This window comes from Neodiprion fabricii, chromosome 2, assembly GCF_021155785.1.
Source record: "Neodiprion fabricii isolate iyNeoFabr1 chromosome 2, iyNeoFabr1.1, whole genome shotgun sequence".
Taxonomy (NCBI): Eukaryota; Metazoa; Arthropoda; class Insecta; order Hymenoptera; family Diprionidae; genus Neodiprion; species Neodiprion fabricii.
The window spans coordinates 21,073,092-21,098,071 of record NC_060240.1 but is presented as its reverse complement, the minus strand read 5'-3'; the positions used below and the strand labels follow the sequence as shown (position 1 = coordinate 21,098,071).

Here is a 24,980-nt window from a genome sequence, read left to right as displayed (position 1 = left end):
GTCCTCCCTTGAATAAAGCTAATGTAGCAAAAAAAGCCAAACCTTTGGGTACCTTTCACACAGACTTCAAAACAGGCAGAGATCTGTCGATTCGAAACGCTGAATTCATTTCTAAATTGGACACCAGTCTAAGAGCGTTGGGGTATGAACGAGAAAAAGCAAGCACTGGTGACGGAACTGCATAAGCCTGCACGCCGGAAGTACCCGCGTCGACGTGTAGACGTGCGCGGCATCGACGAGACCTGGCAGGCGAATCTTGTTGACATGACGTCATACGCTGGACAAAATAAAGGCTACAAATACATGCTCACAGTCATTGATATTTTTCCAAAGTATGCGTGGGCTTGCACCGCTAAAGAGCAAGTCTGGAGATGATGTTCGGTAGGCAATGAAATCTGTGCTTGTTCAAGGACGGGTGCTGAAAAATTCACACGTCGACAGAGAAACGGAATATGACGACTCGAAATATTATTCGCTTATGACACGTTACGGAATCAAACTTGACTCCACGTACGGTAATTTGAAGGCTCCGATCTGTGAACGTTTCAATCGCACGCGGAAAGGTAGAATGTGGAAACGGTTCAGCATGCAAGGAAGCTACAAGTGGCTCGATATCTTGTCTGAGTTGGTTTCGGCTTACAACAACGCCAAACACCGAACCATAAGAATGAAACCGTCCGATGTCACTGTTGCAAACGAGAGGCTGTTATCACGTCAGGCGTACGGAGGGTTTCGAGCGATACCTAGCATATCGGCAAAATTCAAATCCGGCGACAAAGTTCGAATCAGCATATTCAAAAATGTCTTCAAGAAAGGTTACACTCCCAATTGAATGACTGAAATTATTACGATAAGTCGAGTGAAAAATAATCATCCTGTAACGTACAAGCTCCAAGACTACCGAGATCAACCCATCGATGGTGGTTTCTACGAACAGGAGCTCCTCGAGGTTGAACATTCGGATATCTATTTGGTGGAGAAGGTGCTCAAGAAGCGTGGAAAAAAAATATGTGTTCAATGGTTAGGTTTTGACAATACCCACAACAGTTGGATAAACGAATCGAACATGTAACATTGAATAAATGAATTTTTTGTAATAACGTATGTGCCTCTTCATTTTCTACCGGATACATAACAAGTATACATCTCAATTTTTAAGACAATCGACAGACATATGCATCGTTGTACAATTTTTATATTTCGGAACGTTCTTATTCACTATCCTACGTAATAATATTTTATACATCATGGTACAGCTATGAATTAAATCCTACATAGATTACGATACGGTAATTACAAAGCTAAGGTGCAGGCTTGTAGCCACACGGTAGCTTGTTGGTTGTGTTTTGGAACACGATCCGCTTGTCGTCATTCCAGCACAGTGCCACTTTCTGCTGTTCTACGGTGTATACCTCGTGCTTTCGACTTAATATCAAATGCTGATTTGTAGACAAATTTACACTGTTCAAAACACATTCCAAATAATTGTTGAAAGTTATTTTTCTCAACGCAGATCCTTTGACACCTTTGGCACATTTATTGTCTTTCTCATCTCCCAAGACTCGGAATGCGTAGAATTCAGCTCTTAATCCTACAAATTCCAGCATTATTTTTCCGTTATTCTCATCTTTCATCAAGCCGAGAACTTGTTTGTTTGCTAGAGGCATTCCATACACGCTGTCAAGCGGATAATCAAACGTATCGAATTTATGCAAGTCCTCGTTCATATGTTCGTATATGTCAGGGACGGCAAATTGTAGATCAAACTGTCGGTATCCGTATTCATCAATATTGCTCGGTTGCCAAATTTCCGTTTAAAATAATTACAATGAAAATCGTAGATATATGTTGTACCCAGAACTATGATAAAGAAACCTGCATACAATTGTTTATTCAACTTGACTTTCGTCTTACTCATTTCGACGATAATTATATCTTTGTCGAAAACGGTGCAGCTGTGAAAATAAGGTTTGGCTATAGTAGCTCTACCACCGTATCTTTCATCCCATTTCGTGATCAGCCTAACATCTCTATACTTTCTAACATTTTCCATTCTTTTGCCAAAAACTGCGTTGTTCGTCAGTTTGTAAAAATTTTTCTCGAATTCGTTGTGAGATTTTTTTCGCAAATCGGTATTTAAATCGATGTATTTTTGGAGACACGGGGTTCACCTGAATTTGAGAACTCTGTTAATTTTGAGTAATTTTAAGCCTAATTGTAAGCATTGTTTCAAAACGTTATAGTGAACAACGTAGTTTTTTTTGGAAAGTAACGTGGGCTTCAATTTTGGTTGCTTACTATTCGAGATCGGAGGTATGTAATGCTCCGGACACAGTGGTAAATCTTTATGAGTATCATGCGGTTCCTCAGGGTATTCCAAATCCACCTCCAGTATGTAACCAAACCTCGCATCGTCAGAGATGGTAAAAACGTTGCATTGTCCGAAGTCTGATAACCATTCGAAGGAACTGTATGGCAGAGCAAAGCTCATAGCAGCACCGTACAAATTATTAACGTCAAAGTACGTGAGATAAGATTATTCGAACTCAGGATCGAATGCCTTTCTCATGTACCTGTTGTTAAGCTTAGCGTATCTGTTTGAGCACTGTGACACACCACCTCGAATACCTTTTTCGATCAACATAACCATATCTATGTCGGTGAGAAGCTCGAGCTCGATGTCGGTACACTTTAATATTGCATCAAACGACAGACCGGGCGCGGTGTAATAATGAAACGGGTCCAGGTTGTACGTTGTCCAACAGCTCTGTCGAAAATTTTCAAAAACGCCGGCTAGTAAAAACACGTCCGTCTGTAAATACAAGTCCAAATACTCTCCCAAAGTTTGAACGTTAAAAGTTTGCCAAACTTTACATGCATGTGCATAGTCGTCATCTGATATATCCCGACCATTCAATTTTGAGTCAAATTGTTGTTTTGATGATAGCCGTCTGTCCTCGAGCTTCTCCCAACTGTCTATGTATTCGTACGGGAACACTCCTTTTCTGGTCAATAACTGAAATTTATCTGAGCGACGATAAAATTTTCGTTTGATTGTTTTTTGATCATCACCGCGATACGTTGCCAATTTCTCGAGACTACTGGGTATGAAACGGTACGAATCCATGGATCTAAACTTTATATCTGTCCCCTTACATATTCTGTAAAAGAAATGTACTTTTCTTTGTTTACGGGTAGAAGCTCAAATGTGCCCTCGAACGATGTAGCCAGTGCTTTGATAAAAAATGTGAATCGTAACCCGACAGATTTTGCAATATCACTGGGATAGTGTGCGAATTTTTGTATTTGAGATTGCAACCTCGATGAGCTGCACCACGGTACACTTTCCTGTGAAATGGCAATTGAAGACGTTTGAATTTTTCCGCGAGCGCTTTCAAGAGTCTGATCGTTGTGATAATTCTCATTTTTTCTCCAATTGATGAAGCCTTTCACAAAATTTTGTCCAGAAGCCGAATATATTGACTTCCGAATTTTATCCATTTCTGAATCTCTGCTGTTGATGATGATTTGTCCAAGATTTTGTACGCCGATGTCTTAATCTCGATCAATATCAAACACTTTTTGGATTCCATCATAAGCTTGTTCGTCGCGTATACTTGACAAGTTGTAACTTAATGATCGTTTGCAGTGATGATCGCCCTTTTTATAAGGCAGCTGTACGTATGTTTGTTAATGCGCGCGCACCTTTCAGCATTCTCAGAGCCATAGTAACCCAACACCGCAGATCCATGGCTCTGAATGTATACTACCGCAGCTATCGGTCGACCCTGCACTCTGGTCTTGACCGAACCCGTTCAGAATTCATCGTAGAGTTCACAGTATAGTCACAAGCCAAAAAGAATGTCACGTGGTTGATATTAAACCGGCATTCGAGTAAGTGAAAAACAATTCTTAGAACCATTAATTTTGGAATGTCGCGTGGTTGATAACGTGTAAAAGGAATGTGGGGTGGTTGATGTTACACATCAACAGTCCTACTGAGGGAAAGGAATTTGAAGTGGTTAATGTTACACATCAGCAGTCCTATCGTGACAAAAGAATGCGGGACGGTGAAAAAGTTCTCGCCCCCGTTGCACTCTCTACCGTTGGCAGACGAGCACAGCATAAAGACTTTGACCTTTGACCGATAAGAATTGTTGGTAAAGCAGTGCGATTTTTACAGGCGCCCGATACAACTGTCGGTAAGGTTGCACGTTCTTAACCTCAGGTCGGTACGGCAGAGCACGTTTTATCTTACGAGAGTGGGGGTAACCTTCAAGGGTTTGCGTCTGGGATGCGACAGGCGGCTTGGTTGGTAAAGAAGGTGTTTGTACTCAGAACCCGCCTTGCTGTACTACTGCTAGGCGTGTTAGTAAAAGGTAGAGAAAAAAAGTACTTATTTTATTCCTGTTATGCCCTATGGGTTCCCGGTCGAAGTGTCGGTCACTCTCTACGGCGTGTATTGTTCCCGCTGTCATTACTAACTAGGTGTCTAGTTATTGAAATCACCAAATCGTGTCTTAAAATCTATAGGTACTGCATCTCGAATAGTAAGAATGTTACGAAAAGGATTAGATTGATCCAAAACCACGTGACATGACACACAACAATAATAATATAATAGAAATGCTAAGGTAGTACGATCGAGCCTTTGATTAAATGTGGTTTGTCCATATTATGTAATTACAGGCAGTGAGCGCGTATTCAAAACTGAACTTGCCAACAGTAATACGAATCACGTATCTGGGGACCTAAATCGACGCCGTCTGATGCATCGCGCCAAGACTAAGTCCTTGCGAATCAGCGTCGTCATCGTGGCTGCCTTCGTTCTATGGTGGACGCCCTATTATACCATGATGATCATCTTCATGTTCCTGAATCCAAACAAACATGTGAGTAGAATTGCCAGATTACAACTCACTCAAATCAATGGATGAATATTTAGTCAAACTGTGATTAGTAGCACCATATACGTGTACGACTTTTTTTCCATTGAGTGACGTAAATGTTGTATCATGCTTTATATATTTCATCCATCTTAATTGAATCTTGGGTGTCTGAAATCGAATTCATTTGATTTAACCATTGGAAATATACCTCTTTTCGGTTCAGTTACATTCCTTGATACTGGGTATGTAATGGTTCTCGAGGTCGTTGATATAAAATATGGGGTCAGATTTGGGAAATTTTCAAAATTCAAAATGGATCATCTAATATAGCAAACTGAAAATGTAAAAGTGATCGAAATAGCTTAAAAATGCACACTCAGGGATTTTCTCGGATCACCAAATACGATCCCGCTGTCAAAATTACGACATCAAAGATGGTGGATCCAATATGACAGACTGAGAATATGAAAATTGATTTGATTTGCTTGAATCTTGCTATTCGGTGCTTTTTGGGAACACTGATAACAAATCTGAATCCAGTATAATGAAATTCAAAAAAGCAGATCTATTTTAGTGGTCAAAAAATAAACAAATTGATCGGACTAGCTCAAAATTTGCTACTTGAGGATTTTCGGGGTCAACTGTAACGAACTCGAAATCGTGATAGCGACTACCTTCATCCTTCATCCATGCGGACTTTTATCCTAATGTATTCTTCATCATGCGAGATTCATTCAAGCATTTTGTGCATAATGCATAAAATGCATTCGGCACATTGAATTTAGTAATTTTGACGGTGAACACGTTTTCATCGACCCCGAAAACCACCGAGTCACAAATTTCAATAAAATATGAACTGTTTTCATATTTGCAGTCCGCCATATTGGATCCACCGTCTTGAATTTCGAAATTCTGACTTCGAGTTTGTTTTCAGCGAGCCCGATAACCCCTGGATAGCAAACTTCAAGCGAATCGGATTGATCTTTATATTTTCAGTCTACTATATTGGATCCGTTGTTTTCAATTTTCACGGCAGATTCATTTTTAGTGACCCCAGAAACCCAAGAATACCGAGTTCTACTGTTCTACTAGTCTCTATAACGTTTCCATAATTACATTTATTCTGTAAAAACAGATATTTTAAACACTTAGTGATGATTAGAAGACCAATTATGCAAAAAAAAAAAAAAATAAATAATAACAGTGATATCTCGAAAATTGAATGTAAAGCTCGAATTACCGATCCAAAAAAGCGGCCTCATATATGATACGCTGTGCCGCAAAGGATTAAATATAGCTGAGGTGGATTCCGCGCCTTCGCAATCCTCACTGACGGGATTACTTTCAAACGTTCCAGTCCCTCCGCTCTCTCGAATCTCTATCTCTTTAGACGCAAGTGTGTGTGTAATTGTATCAAAGAGTCCCGTTTTGGTTTGTAGATCGGAAATTAGGGGCTTGAAGCGGGCCTCGAGTAGGGCACGCGGAAAAGAGGTGAATTTCGTACAGCAGCAAAATGTAAAGTGCTTTTACTTTCTCATACTTGAAATATTGGCTCGCCGAATCCGAAAAAGTATTAGCTCTGCTCTTAATGAATGCGTACACTGTCCTAAGCACTAGTTTATGTATTAATAATCAGCAATGTTGATAGTATCTATTTGAATTATCGTTCGTTCGCCTCCGGGAGTACAGTTCTGTGAGACGCTGCTCGTCTCGTTACAAACGAGTTCGCCACCTATAAACCTCGTCAATTTATCCCAAAATCAGATTTTTCCTCCTCCGGTAAAAATTATTTCTGTAATGAATGTCGGCAATGTATAAAGGATTCATTACTGCACTGTGCTCTGAATCGACGATAATTATTCAACAATACGCTATCTACATAATGAATCGAACTCTTTTTCGATGAAAGCTTCATCTCGTCCTTCACCTGTTCACGCGTTACTATCTTCAATCACAGGGTATGCCTACGCGTAGAGATCAGGAAATGAAAGTTCGATTTTACCTCGGCAAAGTGAGATCAGACGGCGAAAATCGACGTCGTTGAATCGTCGCACGTAACCACGAACCAACCAACGTTTTTACATGGCATTTTTCCCTTGAAATTCGATATTTTTTGTAGGTATGATTTATGTACATAAATATCGACGTTATGATAATCGAAGTTACCTGCTGGCTCAAAAACGAGCCAGGTCGGCCCTCTAAAAGTTGATGGAGTTGCTGTGTCTCATTTGGAGGTTGGGTTTAATCTGGGTGTAAGTTGACAAGCGACCATATGACACTACAGCCTATAGCCCTCTCGTAATCCAGGTAGACCGTATTGAACTATTAGGAATTGTCTACTCGATTTTGAAAGGCAATCGATGTATCACATCACCGAAGCATGCGAAACCAATCCTTCTCTCTGAGAATTATCTTCATTCAATTTCATTCATCGATCGCAGTACGTCGAGCATGTATTTTTGGCGACATTCAGTCACTTGAGCCATCAGGCACCTGATCAATCAATTACTACAGTCTCGGAAAATATGCCGGACAAAACCTTTATGCCCGTGAACGAATTGTTTTCACCCCTTACTGACAATATCCCTTAATTGTAGATCTAAAATTTTAGACATTTGTTTTCATGCAATGGAGATTTTTTTCAGGTTATACGAAATTTTAAACAAATATTTCAGTAAATACAGTCAACGTCGAATGTTTCTTTTCAGTTTTTCTCGCCGATCGAAATATTCCGAAACGTAATAATAATACGACCGAACCGCGAAAAAAAAGCATTGTAAGTGTAAGAACTGTCACATCCTCGTGTCTTTATTACTATTGAAGTCCGTGAACCTTGTGTCATCTATACCGGCGATGAATAAATGTAAGAACCTTCTCCTTGTCGACTAAATTACGATAAAATCAACGACTCAGAGGGAGAAGGGTGGTTCGTGATTCGGCAACGTAGGCCGTACAGCCGAAAATAAAAACATATTTCTAAGTCGCCGGAGGGAGAAGAAATAAGAGAATACAACGGACCGGGATCTCATTTGTTCTGGAGTAGCTCAACCAACATGCCGAGCACAGTGTTATGGGTCTGGATTCGATCGACATTCCTCTAATTGTAGGTATAATGCGCATTATAAGCCAGCAATAACGATGCTTCGGAGTTAGGTATAGTTTAGGACTCCACGTATTGGACAGTAATAGATCAGTGAGAATAAAGTAGTGTGCACAATTATGAGTTCGATGCTCTATTAATGTAGCTTTTATTATCCGTTTAGTAGTTTTATCGCTTTTTTACTTTATCCCCTGAGAGATGGAACACGTGTAAGGCCGCTTGCACTGTACTAAGGAAAAGTTAATTGTACTGGACCACAGGATTGCGTTTACGTTCACAGACTTGAATTCTGCAGGACCGAAAGAAAAAAGAGAGCAATTTTCGTCACAACATTTCGCGAAAGTTTAACTTTTAGAGCTTCGAAAACACACACTGAATTACCCAATCACATTTCCTCACCAAACCTTGAGCTTCTCCTGTAAAGTCAAACGAGTTCCTTTCTACTATCGGAGAGGCGGTGTGAGATTTATTTTATTCCTACTTGAGATAAACTGCACCATTCATCCGATTAGGTTAACAAATACACACGAAATAAAAACGGTAATTTTTTCGGGATTCTGTTTCGTTATCAAGAATTTGAGGTAAGAGATTTGAAATTTTACCAGCCTATAGAAGTCACACTCCCCTCATCAGTGTGAGTCCTGCACATACGAACCCTTAAACCGAATTTTGATTAGCCATTCGGCATCAAAAATTTGATTCATCTGGTACTGCCATGTTTTATTTCATGTGATAAACATATAGGGGTAATTTAATTAAAGGAGGGAAAATTTTTCTCGCTATAAATATGATATGGTATTTCATATCAGCAAAAATGAACGGCCCGCCGTTCAAAATGGCCAAATTAATGTAATTCACATTAATAGCCACATACAAACGTCACATGTGTGCACATGTCAACAAGCTTCACACACAAATTCAAAATATGTGCTATCGCGGCGAACTTTAAAATGTAAATATATTCAGAGGCACACGAAAACAAACAATTTTCGAAAAACAGGTGACGAGGGAAATTAATGACATGTAGTCAGGGCGGCTAGGTGGTCTAGTGGAGTAAGTCTCCGGTAAAGCATCTCCAGATACCAGGTTCGATTCCTGGCTCCGTCGTTAATTTTTCAACTCACCTGAAAATTTCGAAATTGTTTTCTTCAACTAGCAAATTTTTCTCGCTATAAATATGATATGGTATTTCATATCAGCAAAAATGAACGGCCCGCCGTTCAAGATGGCTAAATTAATGTAATTCACATTAATAGCCACATACAAACGTCACATGTGTGCACATGTCAACAAGCTTCACACACAAAGTCAAAATATGTGCTATCACGACGAACTTTAAAATGTAAATATATTCAGAGGCACAGGAAAACAGACAATTTTCGAAAAACAGGTGATGAGAGAAATTAATGACAGTGTAGTCAGGGCGGCTAGGTGGTCTAGTGGAGTAAGTCTCCGGTAAAGCATGTCCAGATACCAGGTTCGATTCCTGGCGCCGTCGTTAATTTTTCAACTCACCTGAAAAGTTCGAAATTGTTTTCTTGAACTGGCAGATAGTCATAGCGTGAACGATTGTAAAAGGGTACAACGATCGAGTCGTAACTCAAAAAGGTGATACAGTTCACTCAATTCGCGTTTATTCGACGGACTTAAACGCCCACCTCTCTTCCTCTATCGCTCTAGGTATGAATCATGCATAGGTAGTAATGCATCTCTACAGCAAGCAGTTTGCATGCGTCCTTCCAACACGTACATATATGCCGTGTATTTTGCAGCCTTGCAAATCTCTTTATAGCCAGTTTTGCGGTTTAACGTTAAATCGATGCGTCTTTAACAAGTGCAGGCCGTTTCACATTCTGAAACTACAAAGACGGCTCTGCAGCCCAGCTTTCTTCAGGGTTCGAAAGAATGGATGAATACGATTCCACCCTGGTTTATTGTTGGGCTCGCCTGCCAACTCTTGTGAATAGATTGCAGCCACCCCCTGTTGCTGTAATAATACGAACATTCTCATGCAAACTTACTTCAGGGAAGATAGACCCCTTCTCAATGGGTGAATCGATACTTTAAACAACTGCTTATGTATTTTGAACTTGGAAACGTATCAGATTTCATGAAATGTTTATAAATTCAAGCTTTGTACGGGCTTGTGATAGATTTTACATAAATTTGAAAATATGGACAAGATTTTATGGGACGTTTTCTCAGACTTTAATGGATCTTACATAAAAATTTTTCGGAATTTGGTATTTTTGAAGTTGCCGCAACCATTCACAGATTCCATTACATTATAATGAACTCACAAGATTTAACGATATTTCATGGTTTTTCACAATCATTCATAGAGTTTTTCCAAGCCATATCAAGCTGGAACCGCCACATTCGAAAATCGAAAAATTTCCTATGGAATAATCAAGGGCTAATTAGAGGCTAATTAAATGCTCTATTTTCGAATTAAATGCTCCGCGTTTTTTAAAAGAAACCTGTGGCGGTGCCAGCTTGACATAAACCTGGAACCGCCACATCGAAAAAAAACGGAAAACAAGTGAAATTTCGGAAAAGTGTTAGGGTCATAATTAAAGGCTAATTAAAGGCTCTTGGAATTGCTCATCTTTAAATTAATTGCTCGGTGTTTTTTAAAAAAAACCTGTGGCGGTGCCAGCTCGATATAAACCAGACTTGAAAAAAAACGGGAACGAGGTCAAATTTCGAAAAAGTGTAAAGGTCATAATTAAAGGCTAATTAAAGGCTCCCGGAAAACCACCCGCTCGAATTAAGTCCTCCACCCCCGGGGGTGGAAACCACCAAAAAACTCGAAAAATCGGTGTAACTCTCGGACGCAACAACTTACAGAGTTCGTTCGAGTGTTAAAATTACTCCAGAATTAAAGGCTCCCGGAAAATCACCCGCTCGAATTAAGTGCTCCACCCCCAAGGGGTGGAAACCACCAAAAAACTCGAAAAGTCGGTGTAACTGTCGGACGCAACAACTTACAGAGTTCGTACGCACGTCAAAATTACTCCAGAATTAAAGGCTCCCGGAAAATCACCCGCTCGAATTAAGTGCTCCACCCCCAAGGGGTGGAAACCACCCCCAAGGGGTGGAAACCACCCAAAAACTAGAAAAATCCGTGTAACTCTCGGACGCAACAACTTACAGAGTTCGTTCGAGTGTTAAAATTACTCCAGAATTAAAGGCTCCCGGAAAACCACCCGCTCGAATTAAGTGCTCCACCCCCGAGGGGTGGAAACCACCAAAAAACTCGAAAAGTCGGTGTAACTCTCGGACGCAACAACTTACAGAGTTCGTTCGAGTGTTAAAATTACTCCAGAATTAAAGGCTCCCGGAAAATCACCCGCTCGAATTAAGTGCTCCACCCCCGAGGGGTGGAAACCACCAAAAAACTCGAAAAATCGGTGTAACTCTCGGACGCAACAACTTACAGAGTTCGTACGCACGTCAAAATTACTCCAGAATTAAAGGCTCCCGGAAAATCACCCGCTCGAATTAAGTGCTCCACCCCCGAGGGGTGGAAACCACCAAAAAACTCGAAAAGTCGGTGTAACTCTCGGACGCAACAACTTACAGAGTTCGTATGAGTGTTAAAATCACTCCAGAATTAAAGGCTCCCGGAAAATCACCCGCTCGAATTAAGTGCTCCACCCCCAAGGGGTGGAAACCACCCAAAAACTAGAAAAATCCGTGTAACTCTCGGACGCAACAACTTACAGAGTTCGTTCGAGTGTTAAAATTACTCCAGAATTAAAGGCTCCCGGAAAATCACCCGCTCGAATTAAGTGCTCCACCCCCAAGGGGTGGAAACCACCCAAAAACTAGAAAAATCCGTGTCACGCTTGGACGGAACAAGTTACAGGGTTTCTAGAGGCGTCAAAATCACTCTTCAGTCAACGACTCTCGATACACTGCCATTACAAATCAAATGCTTCACAGTCCACCCACAAGAGTGTGATTGAGACACGAACTTTACGAATCAACGTAGCAGGTGGATGAAACAGGAACCAGGATTTTCAATGCGAAAAAATGCTCGTGTCGCGTGAATTCGTTACAATTTTTGTGTCTTCTACTTTGATTTCAGCATCGTCACCAACGAACGTCATTCCAGCGCAAATGAGGCGTTGTTTTTGCAGTTATTGATTTCACTTGTGTGGATTGCAGGTGAGTGATGGAGATTATTTTCTATGTACCTCTCTCCACACTATAAACATTACTCGTCACCGCCACCGACGTCACCATCACAGGAACTCAGCCCTTTCTTCTCTTTTCAGACGCTATCTAGAAAGATAGACACAATGGTCTAAATTGTGCTACAGGCTTGAGAAAGTGAGTGCGTTATATAAAGAAAACTCCTACTTCAAATTTCAAATCTTCAGAAGCTGCCAATTTTGTTTATGGCCTGGGAGTCAACGATAGCTGGGTCATTTTGGCAACATCAATTTATTTAATGAATCATCCGTGTAACGTATAATAGTAATATGAACATTCTCCAACGCACCACCGGGACGTGAACGGGAGAGCTTTATTGACGATTAAAAATCAACAAAAAAAATTCATAAACGCATAAGCGAAAGTGTTCTTACACATTGATTGGAGTATAAGAATTTCACAAAATATCGTTTTCCGCCTGAATTTCACGACTGAACTCGTCTTTCACCCATATAAGCAGGCGTAAAAAAATCTAAGAAAATTTGTATTATCAAGAATGAAATTAATTGCGATGCGTTTTTTTATAATAAAAAACACGAAAAGAATAGTGTTTCACCTATAAGATACAACGACGGTCGTCCAGGACTGTGAAACTGCGTTGGGCATGCGGCACATGAGCGACGAGGTTAGAACGCTGTATCTCTACCTGCCTTAAAGACGATCGTTGGTGTTCTGAATGATTGGAAGACCATCGTGAAGCTGTTTTTTCCATGTTATACGTTTACTCAGTGAATAAATTCAAACTCTGGCGGATAATTGTAATAGATCTTTTACCGTAAGAATCGAGACTCAAATATACTGGTAAAATTCGCAAAATTCCACCACTTATGCGGGTGGACGACAAGCGTGTCATGGAATCCAGGCGGAAGATGATATTTTTCTAAGTTTCTTATTTTCCATTCTCTACAAAAATATGTCTATGAATTTTCTGTACGGCGCATCGTTAGCTAGTGATGAAAATCAGAATAAGCCACAAACAATTTTCTCCCATGTAATCCTTATGAAAAATGGAAAAGTGCGATGCGCAACCTCTTAATGTTAAGATTGAGAGCTAAAATTTTGAAAGACGTATTTTCGTGATGAAATGGAAGTTCTCAAATTTTTTGGAAGTATAAAAAATTGCTTTTTTTATACTATCTAGTTTCATTCAAAATAGTTGTAAAATTGATTATTCGATATTATTATGAATTTGACTTCTAGTTAAGACCTCAAGAAACAAGAAGACATTTTTCCAGTATTTTAGGTATTATAAAGTTTTCAGTGGTTTAATGTGCCGCGAATGCAAACGGCTCATGTTTACCTTTAGTGAGGTACGAAAAAACGGAGTATGGTTTCAGGATGAGGGCTTACATAGCTTCACAGCACATGATGTGAATGCAAATATGTCGATATATTGTCGATTGATGTTCCCAACACAGAAGAAAAGTTAAAAATGGCAGTTTTGATTATTTCAAAAACTCTTGCAATTGAAATATTTCCCGAGATGTGCGATGCCATGATGGCTAACATCACGGTCGCCTACACACAATCCACATTCTACTGAAATCATACATGCTGTGAGTACCAATAGCTATTTTGTTGAGTAAAAATGATTTTTGCCTACCGATGAGATTTAATATTAACAATGTGTACTTATAACCAATTACCGGTGAATAAGATTGATGAGTTTTTGATACATAATGGAATTTAACACAGGTCAATTAAATAAATTTACTCGAAGCGCTTGCGCATTGACAAGCTTTTTTTGCTAATTGTTGAAATACCCTCTGTTCACCTGCATTTTTGTGATCATGATTAATTCATATTTTATTACTGATATTTTTATTATTAATTATTACTGATTTACGATTCTGATTCATGGGTGGATTCAATTCAATGGATCAGGGGCGATAACGTCGGAAATGAACCAAGTCAACGTGAAGTGAAATATGTTTTGGATGACGGTGAATGGCTTATACGGGCAGAACACATTATCGTAGCAAAGTTGTGAGCGAAGATCAATTTTCAACAATGTTGACACCTGATCCAATGGCACTCCACATTTATACACCAGCACGAAGTTACGGGCAAAACCAGAAATTACTCTATTTAAAATTGTCTCGGGAATCATGGATTGAAACGGGGTATCATGATTCCTGATAGCGACGAAGTAGTGAACTTTACTGCAAAACGGTCCCGTAAAACTTGAATTCTTTTGTACTACTAACAGTACAAAATGATCGGTTTGATCGTTGACAGAACATGAGATCAACTGAACACTTGAGAATTTCGTGTACCCTGAAATTCACTCAAATTTCTCTGCTGATTTTTGTAGGGCTTGTGTTGTTGAAAATTCTTCTGTTTTCAGAGACGATTCAATAATGCATTGTTTTGAAATGACCGAAATCTGGAAATTAGAACGGATTACGTCAACTTGTATGGATTTTCTGAAACACAAACTTTTGGACTGTGCAGCGGAGAGCCTATGATTGAGAGATTAATGTAACGCCTCCAAAGATCATCTAACTTAATCCGTCCGAGAGTTACACCGACTTTTCGAGTTTTTTGGTGGTTTCCACCCCTTGGGGGTGGAGCACTTGATTCGAGCGGGTGGTTTTCCGGGAGCCTTTAATTAGCCTTTAATTATGACCTTTACACTTTTTCGAAATTTAACCTCGTTCCCGTTTTTTTTCAAGTCTGGTTTATATCGAGCTGGCACCGCCACAGGTTTTTTTTAAAAAACACCGAGCAATTAATTTAAAGATGAGCAATTCCAAGAGCCTTTAATTAGCCTTTAATTATGACCCTAACACTTTTCCGAAATTTCACTTGTTTTCCGTTTTTTTTCGATGTGGCGGTTCCAGGTTTATGTCAAGCTGGCACCGCCACAGGTTTCTTTTAAAAAACGCGGAGCATTTAATTCGAAAATAGAGCATTTAATTAGCCTCTAATTAGCCCTTGATTATTCCATAGGAAATTTTTCGATTTTCGAATGTGGCGGTTCCAGCTTGATATGGCTCAGTTTCCAGTAATACGAACACCAGACAGCCCATGTGCAGGGGACATCTATCCGACAAGGATAACCGACTTAATGGACGTCAATGCTTGGAAATGCTGACGTCACGTCCAAACATGAAAACAACGTGAACACATGTATTCAAAGCCCGCTCTCAAGCCTTAACTCCTGAATACCCGATAAGCCGCTGAAAGCAACAGAGCAATAGTTCAGATGAGAAAGAATTACGGCACTCACTATCTTCATTCTCATGGTCATAAAAAACAAATAGTGATTCATGTTCAGTTGGTACAATGTACGATTAACAATTCTACAGACTAATGCCGTATCCTCTGCCCAATTCAGGGTGCTATCCAGTGTCACACCGAGGCAGCGCAAAGGAGACATACTTGATAATAATTCCACGGATTATTGGCGGAGAAGATTTGCATAGTCAAGCCGATAGATAAAGATAAAGTTACCAGCTTTGAAAGCCTTCCCTAGAGCGTGAAAGACCCCAACTCGACTGTTTGGTTTCTAAGCTAGTTTTCACCTCACTCATCCAAATTCTCAGCATGCCTGACGACAGATATCCCATAATATGCTTGCAAAAACAACTATCATTGGTTTCATATGATTCCAAAATCCCCAAACACGATTGGATCCTTCAGATCAAACGCATATTTGTTGAGCCAATCGGACAAGCATCAATTTTTTATGAACCCACTCCCACCTCACTGATAGCAACCAAAAATCTCGATGTGACGCTTTAGCAAATATCTATATAGGGTGGATGTTGAAATCCATCAGAACAGTAGCACTTTAGTAATTCATTCTGACATTTGCCTGCAACGTGGAGCTCAGCAGTATTTAAACTTGAAACGTCCACTCAAAACATACCAATTACTGGCGCAGATCAGATTCCTTAGCAATTTTAACTGCAGAATTATATCACATTTAAAAACTTACAAACTTACTTGCACCTATCCTCTGACTGTTGTGATAGAACTAACGATATTTTTCACATGTTAATTCACTGTCCCGTTTTTGAAATCAAAGAGTTTCACTTAGACTCCCTCTGAATAAACAAGACAGCCTTGATCTCTCTGACATACTTCCAACTCTGAATTTAAAAAATATAAACAAACTAGCATCATTCATAAAATTCATTTTGTGAAAATACGCATCCTTAAGTCAAGTTTATGTATACCGTAACGCTAATCTCGGTTAAGGACTCATCTTTGACACTTTGGCGCGATTCTCTAATAACCCTGAATTCAATAAACAATAACAAAAAGATACTCGTTGGGCGCCAGGCACGTCAGCGTCAATTTCTAAATAAAGATACGGCACGATACGATATCAATAATCAGAGAATCCGTTGTATGGCTGGCTAGGCTCAGGTACTCTCCCGAACTGGTAGAGTGAGGCGGTATTCAAGGCAGCTAACGATAACACAAAGTTGCGGTTCTTTTTTTCTAAAAGTTTCTTTACTAGAGTGTTAATGATTCTGAAAGTAGTCCTGAATGTAATATAAAACGACATTCATATGATATACACCACGTCACATTCAGCAGATTTAGCTGACACTACGTTTGAATGGAAAATCGGTACCAACTATAGGTTGTATGAAATAAGACTACCTATATATAAAGTTAAAACTTGAAATTAAACTGGGCAACATTGGTTTTCTTGCCCTTGATATTTGAATAGCTTAGTAAGATTTTGTGTCAACGATGCTAGGTGTAAGCGTAGTTTTACGAAATTGGGTCTGGTTACTTATTTTACTGACGTTTTCACGTACGACTTAATCATGGAGCCTAGAGTAAAGGAGCCCGAACGCTGTACTGTGGACGTGGGCTATGAAAGCAATGAAAATTTTTACTGAAATACCCTCTGGCGCTACTGTACCCAAAGAGAGGATGACAGAGACGGAATGAGAAGAGAGAGAGAAGCGAATATTCATATTCGTAGCGCAGTTATACGTAAACAGATGAGAAAACAGTAAATTTTTCGTTTGTCGATTAATTCTGTCATCATGCATTTTGTAATATTTTTGGCATAATTGAAAGTCGAGTTGACCTAGATCCTAGAAATATTTATTAATAAAAATTATTTTTATACAATATGCGTCAAATCCAGACTAATTAAAACAAACAACAAAAAGTGCGAATATTTATTATTCAGTGCACAATAGGAACGTGCTTTTTCATACAGATAGGAAACAAAAATTTTCAAACAACAAAACATTACAATTTTATTAAAACATTATTATTTACTGCACAATAGGAATGTGTTTTTTCGTACAGATAGGAAACATAAACATTTTCAAACAATAAAACAAACAATTTTTAACAATAATTAATATTAATAATGCGGTAAATTGTGGAACTGTGGAAATAAAACAATTTTTACCTAAATCCAAGTTCATCCAAGATCGAAATTTTCATTGCAGGCCCTCGACAATTACCGCATGATCATAAATTGTCCAGCTCTGGATGGCCCGACGAACTCAATTGTTCTTCTAGCCGACGCGATGAAACTAATGTTTCCTCGGTGAATAATTTATATGGAGCATTCCACCCGAATTCGACCAGGCTCCGACCCTCACCCTTTTCGATTCGACTCGTAATTAGACACTGTCCAAGGACTTCGCGCCGTCGTTGTTGCATATTCTACAGACAAAAAAAATTTTATTGTATTTAATATGAAGATACGGGTAAAAACAAAGCGGGTCAAAATTTATATACGCCAAGTCATTGAACAAACATATTTTTTTCTATCGGCAAAAATTGGTATGCAATAACTTAATATTTCGTCAACAAATTATACGTGTTGACTCATTTAATAAAGAGAAAAAATTGTGACCGGAGATTTACCTTTGGTACCTTGAAGACAGACAGCTGCCGTCGTCCTAAGCGCTTGCAGTTTGCTCTGCGGGCATCTCGCCCAGTTCGGCAGCCTGGGTAAGAACAATATTTCCCCATTGTGCACTCTGCTACCAGAAATAAACTAAAAATATAATTTGTGATTACACATGACAATATATGAATTTTAACCTCACTTTCTTGCTCGTTTCATTCAATCCGTAAATTACAATTTAATAAAGTGTTGAAAATAGCATATGTATTTAAAAAATACCATTTTCTCACCTGCTTAGATATAATGTGGAGCAATCACTCACTACACCTTACGACGCCGGTTTTTATCACAATAAAAAAATCTTTGGAAAACTCGTTTATACGTGCAAAGCCGAAAAGCCAAAAATGACGTGTAAACGCAAACCCATCTCCTCTCTTTGGAGCACTAGCGCTTCCCGTGGCTGCATTCTGAACCCAACTTTTCGTCACTTTCAGGGTCCACGTTTATAATACTTCTCCTATAGGCGTTCGGGCTCCTTTACTCTAGGCTCCATGGACTTAACCCTTAGCGGCCACACGGGGTAACTAGTTGCCCCAGGCTCAGGAAAAGTGAAATTATTAGTCCATCCAGTACTTTTGCAAAATAAATATACTTTTTGAATGATTAGCGGATACTGTTATTTTTTTATGGTAGTGGTATGAGTTGTGCGTGCAATCCTAAAATTTTAGCCCTTAATATTGAAAAAATAGCGGAGTAATGAATTTTTTTCTGGAAAAGCCATTTTTGCTGAATTTTCACACATATGACCAGTTTTTAGAACGCCATCTATAAATTGACCGATAAAAATCATTAGAAATGTTGAAGAACTCTTCAACAAGCATGAAACAATCGGTTAGAAGTCTTCAAACACTCATATATGTATATGTCTTGTACAACTAGGTTTTTCAGCGTGGGGTACTGAGTTACTCCATGTGGCCGCTATGTGGCCTGGCTGAGGTGCAGCCGCTAAGGGTTGAAAAAGCAACATTTAGATGAAAACTTTGATTTTTTTTAATATCTGAAGTTTATCAAACAAATACTACACAGCTCATGAAAAATAATTTTTTTTGCTGTCCTGATTTTTTCCGTGAATTTTGGTGTTTGACAACGTACAATTTAGGAATAAAATCGGAATTGTATTATAAATCATTTCCCCCCTTACAATACGACAATAACACAAAAACTAGCAGCAATATAAAGTGACCTTTTAGACTCATATGATACCCCGAGTTTTTATAGTTGCTTAACATTTCTTGGACAATATTTTTATAATTGGGATCGGTTACGTTGCCTGAAAATTTAGAAGCTCCAGTTTTTAAAGAATTCCAGGAATGTTTTTCTGAGCTTGCCATGACATTCTCAAAGTCTGTATCTTCATACTAACGAAGTAATCATGAATTTACTAGATTACTCCTTTGAAACTGATAAAAATATTTATTTTAATAGAGTTATTCTGAGAAAAGTTTCTCTCCATGTACATCTGAATCATAAAAAACCATGATATGATCCGTAAAAACAGAGTTGATATTCAAAATCAGCAGTCCAAAATCTATATGTATCATGTAAAAGTTTTCAGAACACTTTTTTATTGCAGATCTAACTAAAGAAACAAAGACGTGAACTCAAGTCAGGAATTAACAGATCAATCAATCGCATATTATCGATTAAATCTACAATTTTGGATCAGTTAAATAAGTTCACAAAAGATAACGATAGTCTACTGGGTTTCATTCAACAAGCCAAAGATCAGAATTACGTCTAACGATAGCTGTTGACAAAAAATGATAATCAGCATAAAATATGAGAAGTAGATCGGTATAAGCGACATAATGCAAAAGTCTACTTAAATCGCACGTCAATTCTTACGTATAATTTACAAGAGAATACAAAATTATGAGATATTTCGAAAGGATTGAAGAGGTTTTACGGAATTAGGGAATACCTGCTAAATATACTTCATCACGAGAGAATCAGAGATAACTAGTGTGGCTTAAATTACGAAAAAAATCAAATATTCCAAGAAATACGAAAATACATCAAGTAATAAGCAATACAAAATCGGTAACAAGAAAATAGCGAGAAGTACTGTAGTATTCTATAGTATATTTAGCGGTTGTTTAGTATCTACACTCAAGTGTACTCTAAGGAACTCGATTTACGATATAAGGCATGCACAACAGCAAATAAAATATAATAAGCGATAGAATACAATAAGTACTGGAATTAAGAGAAAACAGAGATAAAGGTTGCTCAAAATACGGTAGGAATTACAAAAGTAATCTAATAGAAAATTACGGTAACGTAGAGAAATTCAAAGGATACGATACAAATATTAATTCGGGAGCTACGAGGTCGCTCAGCGATACGAAATTCATTAATTAGTGAAATCATGCAGTCACGCGACGGCTTACAGCAACTCAGAGCCATAGACCACCATTCACAAAGATAATGGCATCACACGATGCAACCAAATAATACATTGTGTCCATAGGAATAGTCCATATGAAGGAAAATAATAGTGTTTTTCGATACTAGAACTTTTTTATTAGATAGAGAGATATAGTTTATCATTTTTTTCACACATGAATATTTGTACCATATAGTTGATCATTTTTTTCACACATGAACGGGGAAAACTATTTTGCTCTCTCAAGAGAGGAAGAAAAAAGAAGTTTTGTGTCCCTAGGTAGGAAAGAACAATATTGCTACGGCGATCTTAATATCTCATCTCCCCACCCTCGGCTCGGGCAGCATGCTCCGCGCTCCTAACAAGGAAAGTCTTTCCGCTGACATCCTTCGATTTTGATGAAATTTATATATGTTATTCTACATCAAAATCTAAGAGACGCGTATTTTTTTTATCGGCGGAAAAACGTTTCTAGGGGGTGAAATTATCCTTTGAAGTTCACACCTCCAAGGGGTACTTTTCAGGTTTCACCTATTTTCACTTGAGATAATCGAATGCACGTCCCATGGAAACGGGATAAAAAGTATCCTATATCCGTCTCCTGGTTCTAAGCTACCTCCCCACCAATTTTCAGCCAAATAGGTCCAGCCGTTCTTGAGTTATAAATCGTGTAAGTAACACGTCTTTTATATATATATATATAGATAAACATAATATTTTTTCGTGAACATATGGTTCGCAAATGTATGTGCTTTATTTATCAAATATTGAAAAACCTCTAAATATGTTATTTTTTTGTAGTAGAATAAGATTTGTGGCGTGGTGGGTACAGGTCAGAAAGTAACGTCACATACTTAATCACGTTGATACAAACTACTGCGTTCCTCAGTATATTGATGAAATGAAGCGATTGCTCTGTTGCATTATCGTAACTATGAAAATTGTTCATGTATAGTGATTTCGAGTAAAGTACTCTTGATGATTCTAGGATTCTATTATTTCGGCATAAATATGAGGCATTCTATAGTAAAATATCGAGCTGTTGATTAACATTATACTTTTAATTGAGTTTATGGAAGCAAGGGAACCCGTTAATTGCATAAGAATGTGTATGGAAATATATTAACCGTAATAGCCTTCTACTTTAAACTTACAGCGGATTCACTTTCCGCTGCTTTCTATCGGAGGTTTTTGCTTTGCGATATAAGTTTTTACGTCTGTCGTTTTGGGCCACCAACATTCATGTTTGTTTGACGTGAGCCATATTGTAGGCACTTCTGATGTTACATCCTCATCCTCGTCACTGAAATCGCCTTCACTAACAACAGCGTACGGCAAGCTCATGGTGAAGAGTGTCAATGGGTAATAAAAATTGACGATATTAATACTAACCAAGACGAATGAGTTCAATGAACCAAATTTTTCAATCTACGTCATCACAACGTGGTTCGTAGCCTGCCTTAAAATATAAAATTACAAATATAAAATTTTTAATTTCTCGTTCGTCACTCAATTTTTTTAATCATGTTACTGATGCCCAAAGAAAGTTTGTGTAATTTTAAATGAATCTGGATGAGTCTTAGGGCGACTCTGAAGTGTCCTATTTTGTCCAAAACTTATCGTCAAATGGGTCCCAAACAGAGTCACAGATTTATCAATTACCAAGCCAGCGCAATATTTAAAAAACTACTTGCTTAGTAATTGTTAAATTCGACTCGATGTTTAGGTTCAATAAGAGGGTAAAAATTTCAAAAAACAGAACACCTGTTCTAAATTGCCTCTTTCTTTGAGCAGCGTGTTAAATCACTTTTCTTTTCTCTTTAGAACTTGGCAGGGAGTTATGGTTAGTAAATTTCGGTGAAAATCAAAGTAACCTTTGAAGTAGTCTTTTTTTGAGAAACTAAAAAATTGCGACCAAAGTTCATCTCTTCAAATGCAGAATCCTATCGTTCTATCCGTAAATTACAAAAACGATGCAACTTTGTTTTTAATAATAACATTTGCCCGGTATATTTCTTAAATTATGGGTCGAAATTCTCTTTAGATTTGCAGAAAACAAATAATATTTGAGAGGGTGTAATATATTGTACAAGCGTCGCAAGGTTTTATAGGTTACGAAAGCGTATCTACGTACGTAACAGCATAACGTAGAAACAAATTGTCAATTAGAAATAGAAACCTATTACAACTGAAAGTAAGAAATAAAAGAGATGAATAAAATCACCTCGGTTCGGTGCGTACCTTTTAAACCGCATAGTGGGATCCGCATGTGTTGGACTTGCAAAACCAGTGAGGCGTTCAGCGTGGTTTGGCTTGTGTAGTAGGCACGCGCGCGTGGAGTACGAGTTGGAGATTCAAATATCATGGGCCAATGGAAATACTGCACTTTTCCGGTCGCTTATGGGTAACTTCAAGCACTTTCGTTTGATGTCTCTCGTCTGAAGCACAATGAATTCGTAGCGTTCTTCGTTTACTAAATGTACGCCAACTTCTGAAGAATCACAGGGCTCATTGAATAATATTTTACAATCAACATACTTCATTCCATACAGAAATATTGTACCGTTTTTCAAGAAAATACGCTTGACAGCTATAATATTTTCCTCAAGTCAGAGAAAACAGCTATCACTTTTTTTTGTATTCAAAGAGAAGCTTTCATACTCTAGAGACTTCATTGATTGTCTACCCGCACTATCTTCTCCGGAGCTATGAAATTTTATTATTGGATAGTCTTTTTTCTGAGGACTTATTTTCAAATAATTTTCTACATGGACCCTGTTAATGAATGGTTTGTTTGATGTTCTTACGTTTTTCTTGATTTTTTGCATGAAATTTTCATATTTGAAAGCACTGTATTTGTTGATAGGGCCCAAGGATTGCACATCGTCAAAAACATGAACTAAATTGTGTACATTATGAGACACTTATTCTGCACCATATAGCTTTGAATAAGTTGATACAAAATATATCAACAAACTTCGAGCATAATCTATTAGTGTCACAGAATATTCCTCACTGGCTAAAATCTGCACTGCTACCCTAAGACTGAGAAAATGATTATATTTGTCCTTATCCAAAGTATCTTCGAAAATTATCGGTCCGGTGTATAATAAGATTTGTCTTAGCTCCGTTGCTTTGAACCGATCGACTTGTTCCAATGGTCTTGGCTTCCTTGCAAATTCTTCAGATATGGTTGCAACTAATGACATCAAGTGAGCAGAGGCCAGCTTTAATTGGGAACTAGTCATCTTAACATTGTTTTCTTACTCTACCCAAAATTGAAGCAACTTTTCATGATACCAAGGCAAAAAGATGCAGATATTCCAGTAGGATCCGGCTAACCATTCCTATTTTCAAGTCTTCGAGAATTGATCGCTTCTTATGATATTCTTCGTTAACTTTTAATCTGAAAGTAGCATCAATTTCTGGAAATGTTACACGATTTGCCTTGAATTCGCCTTTTTGCATACATTTGCTGCACCCGAATTATGTATTATGTCCTTTGGTACCAGTGATGAAGGCTTTCGCAGGTACGTCGCATATGATTACATTGAGTTCACATGATATTTCGTGGCCGTTTATAAGTATACCTGACTCATGAACCGATAAAGTATCCGCCACAAAATGTTTCAAGAAGTCATTGTAGTCCTTAGGTTTTTCATTGCCGTGGTATATGCCATTAAAATTGGCCAAGATTGACTTCCAGAGCTTTTGTTCAGCGGTAGACCATCCACATTAATATTAAATTTGACATTTGATAGAAACTCTTTAGGCGAATAGTACCCTGGTGGCATGCTTATAATTTTGATATTCTTTGGTGTGTTCAGAAAGGTAAATCAGCAGGCAAATCACGTCCAAGGTTTTGTAAAATTTTCAACAAATCACTCAAGTGGTTTCGACTAACCGATGACTTAATAGCCCAATTCTGAATTTCAGCATATATTCCTGGATTATTTTCAGTTGAATGCTGTTCACAATAATCATTGGTAACGTTTGCAGAACCACTACTACTACTGCTGTGGAGATCAGCACTGAAATTTTCGGTTCTATCCAAACTCTTCTGTTTTGTCTCATGAAAATCATGTGAAAATTTTGCCTCAGATGTTCTATGATTAGAAGTTGTATTTTCTAGAGTACTTTCCTTCAAATCATGCTCAAATTTTTCACAATTGATCTTCGGTTTAACTTTTTTCAGCATACGTTTGATTCTTTTCTAATCAAACGTCTCCAATGCCTTTTCGTCAGACATGTAATTTCTTTCCCAATCTTAGGCACATGGTGATGTAATATCCTGTTGAATAATCGGATATAACATATTTTTATGATTGACTCACTTATATCGATTTAAAAAGATATTTATTCTTACTTTTGATCGTACTGAAATATGTTGAGGTCACTATTAACAAAAGATGTTTCACTGAAGGGAACAAATTTATTCATCTGTAATATTACGATAAAATAAATTCACAAAAACCTGAACGCCGCGTA

General features: G+C 38.2%; 1 protein-coding gene across 1 annotated transcript in view; it reads left to right on the top strand.

The window, feature by feature from the left end:
• The window catches only part of LOC124175403 (gonadotropin-releasing hormone receptor), a 184,795-nt gene that overhangs the window by 145,143 nt on the left and 14,672 nt on the right, over positions 1 to 24,980 (top strand). The window contains exon 3 of the mRNA XM_046555628.1: positions 4,690 to 4,892. Within this exon, the coding sequence (XP_046411584.1) occupies positions 4,690 to 4,892 (203 nt within the window). The remainder of the gene's footprint in view (positions 1 to 4,689; positions 4,893 to 24,980) is intronic.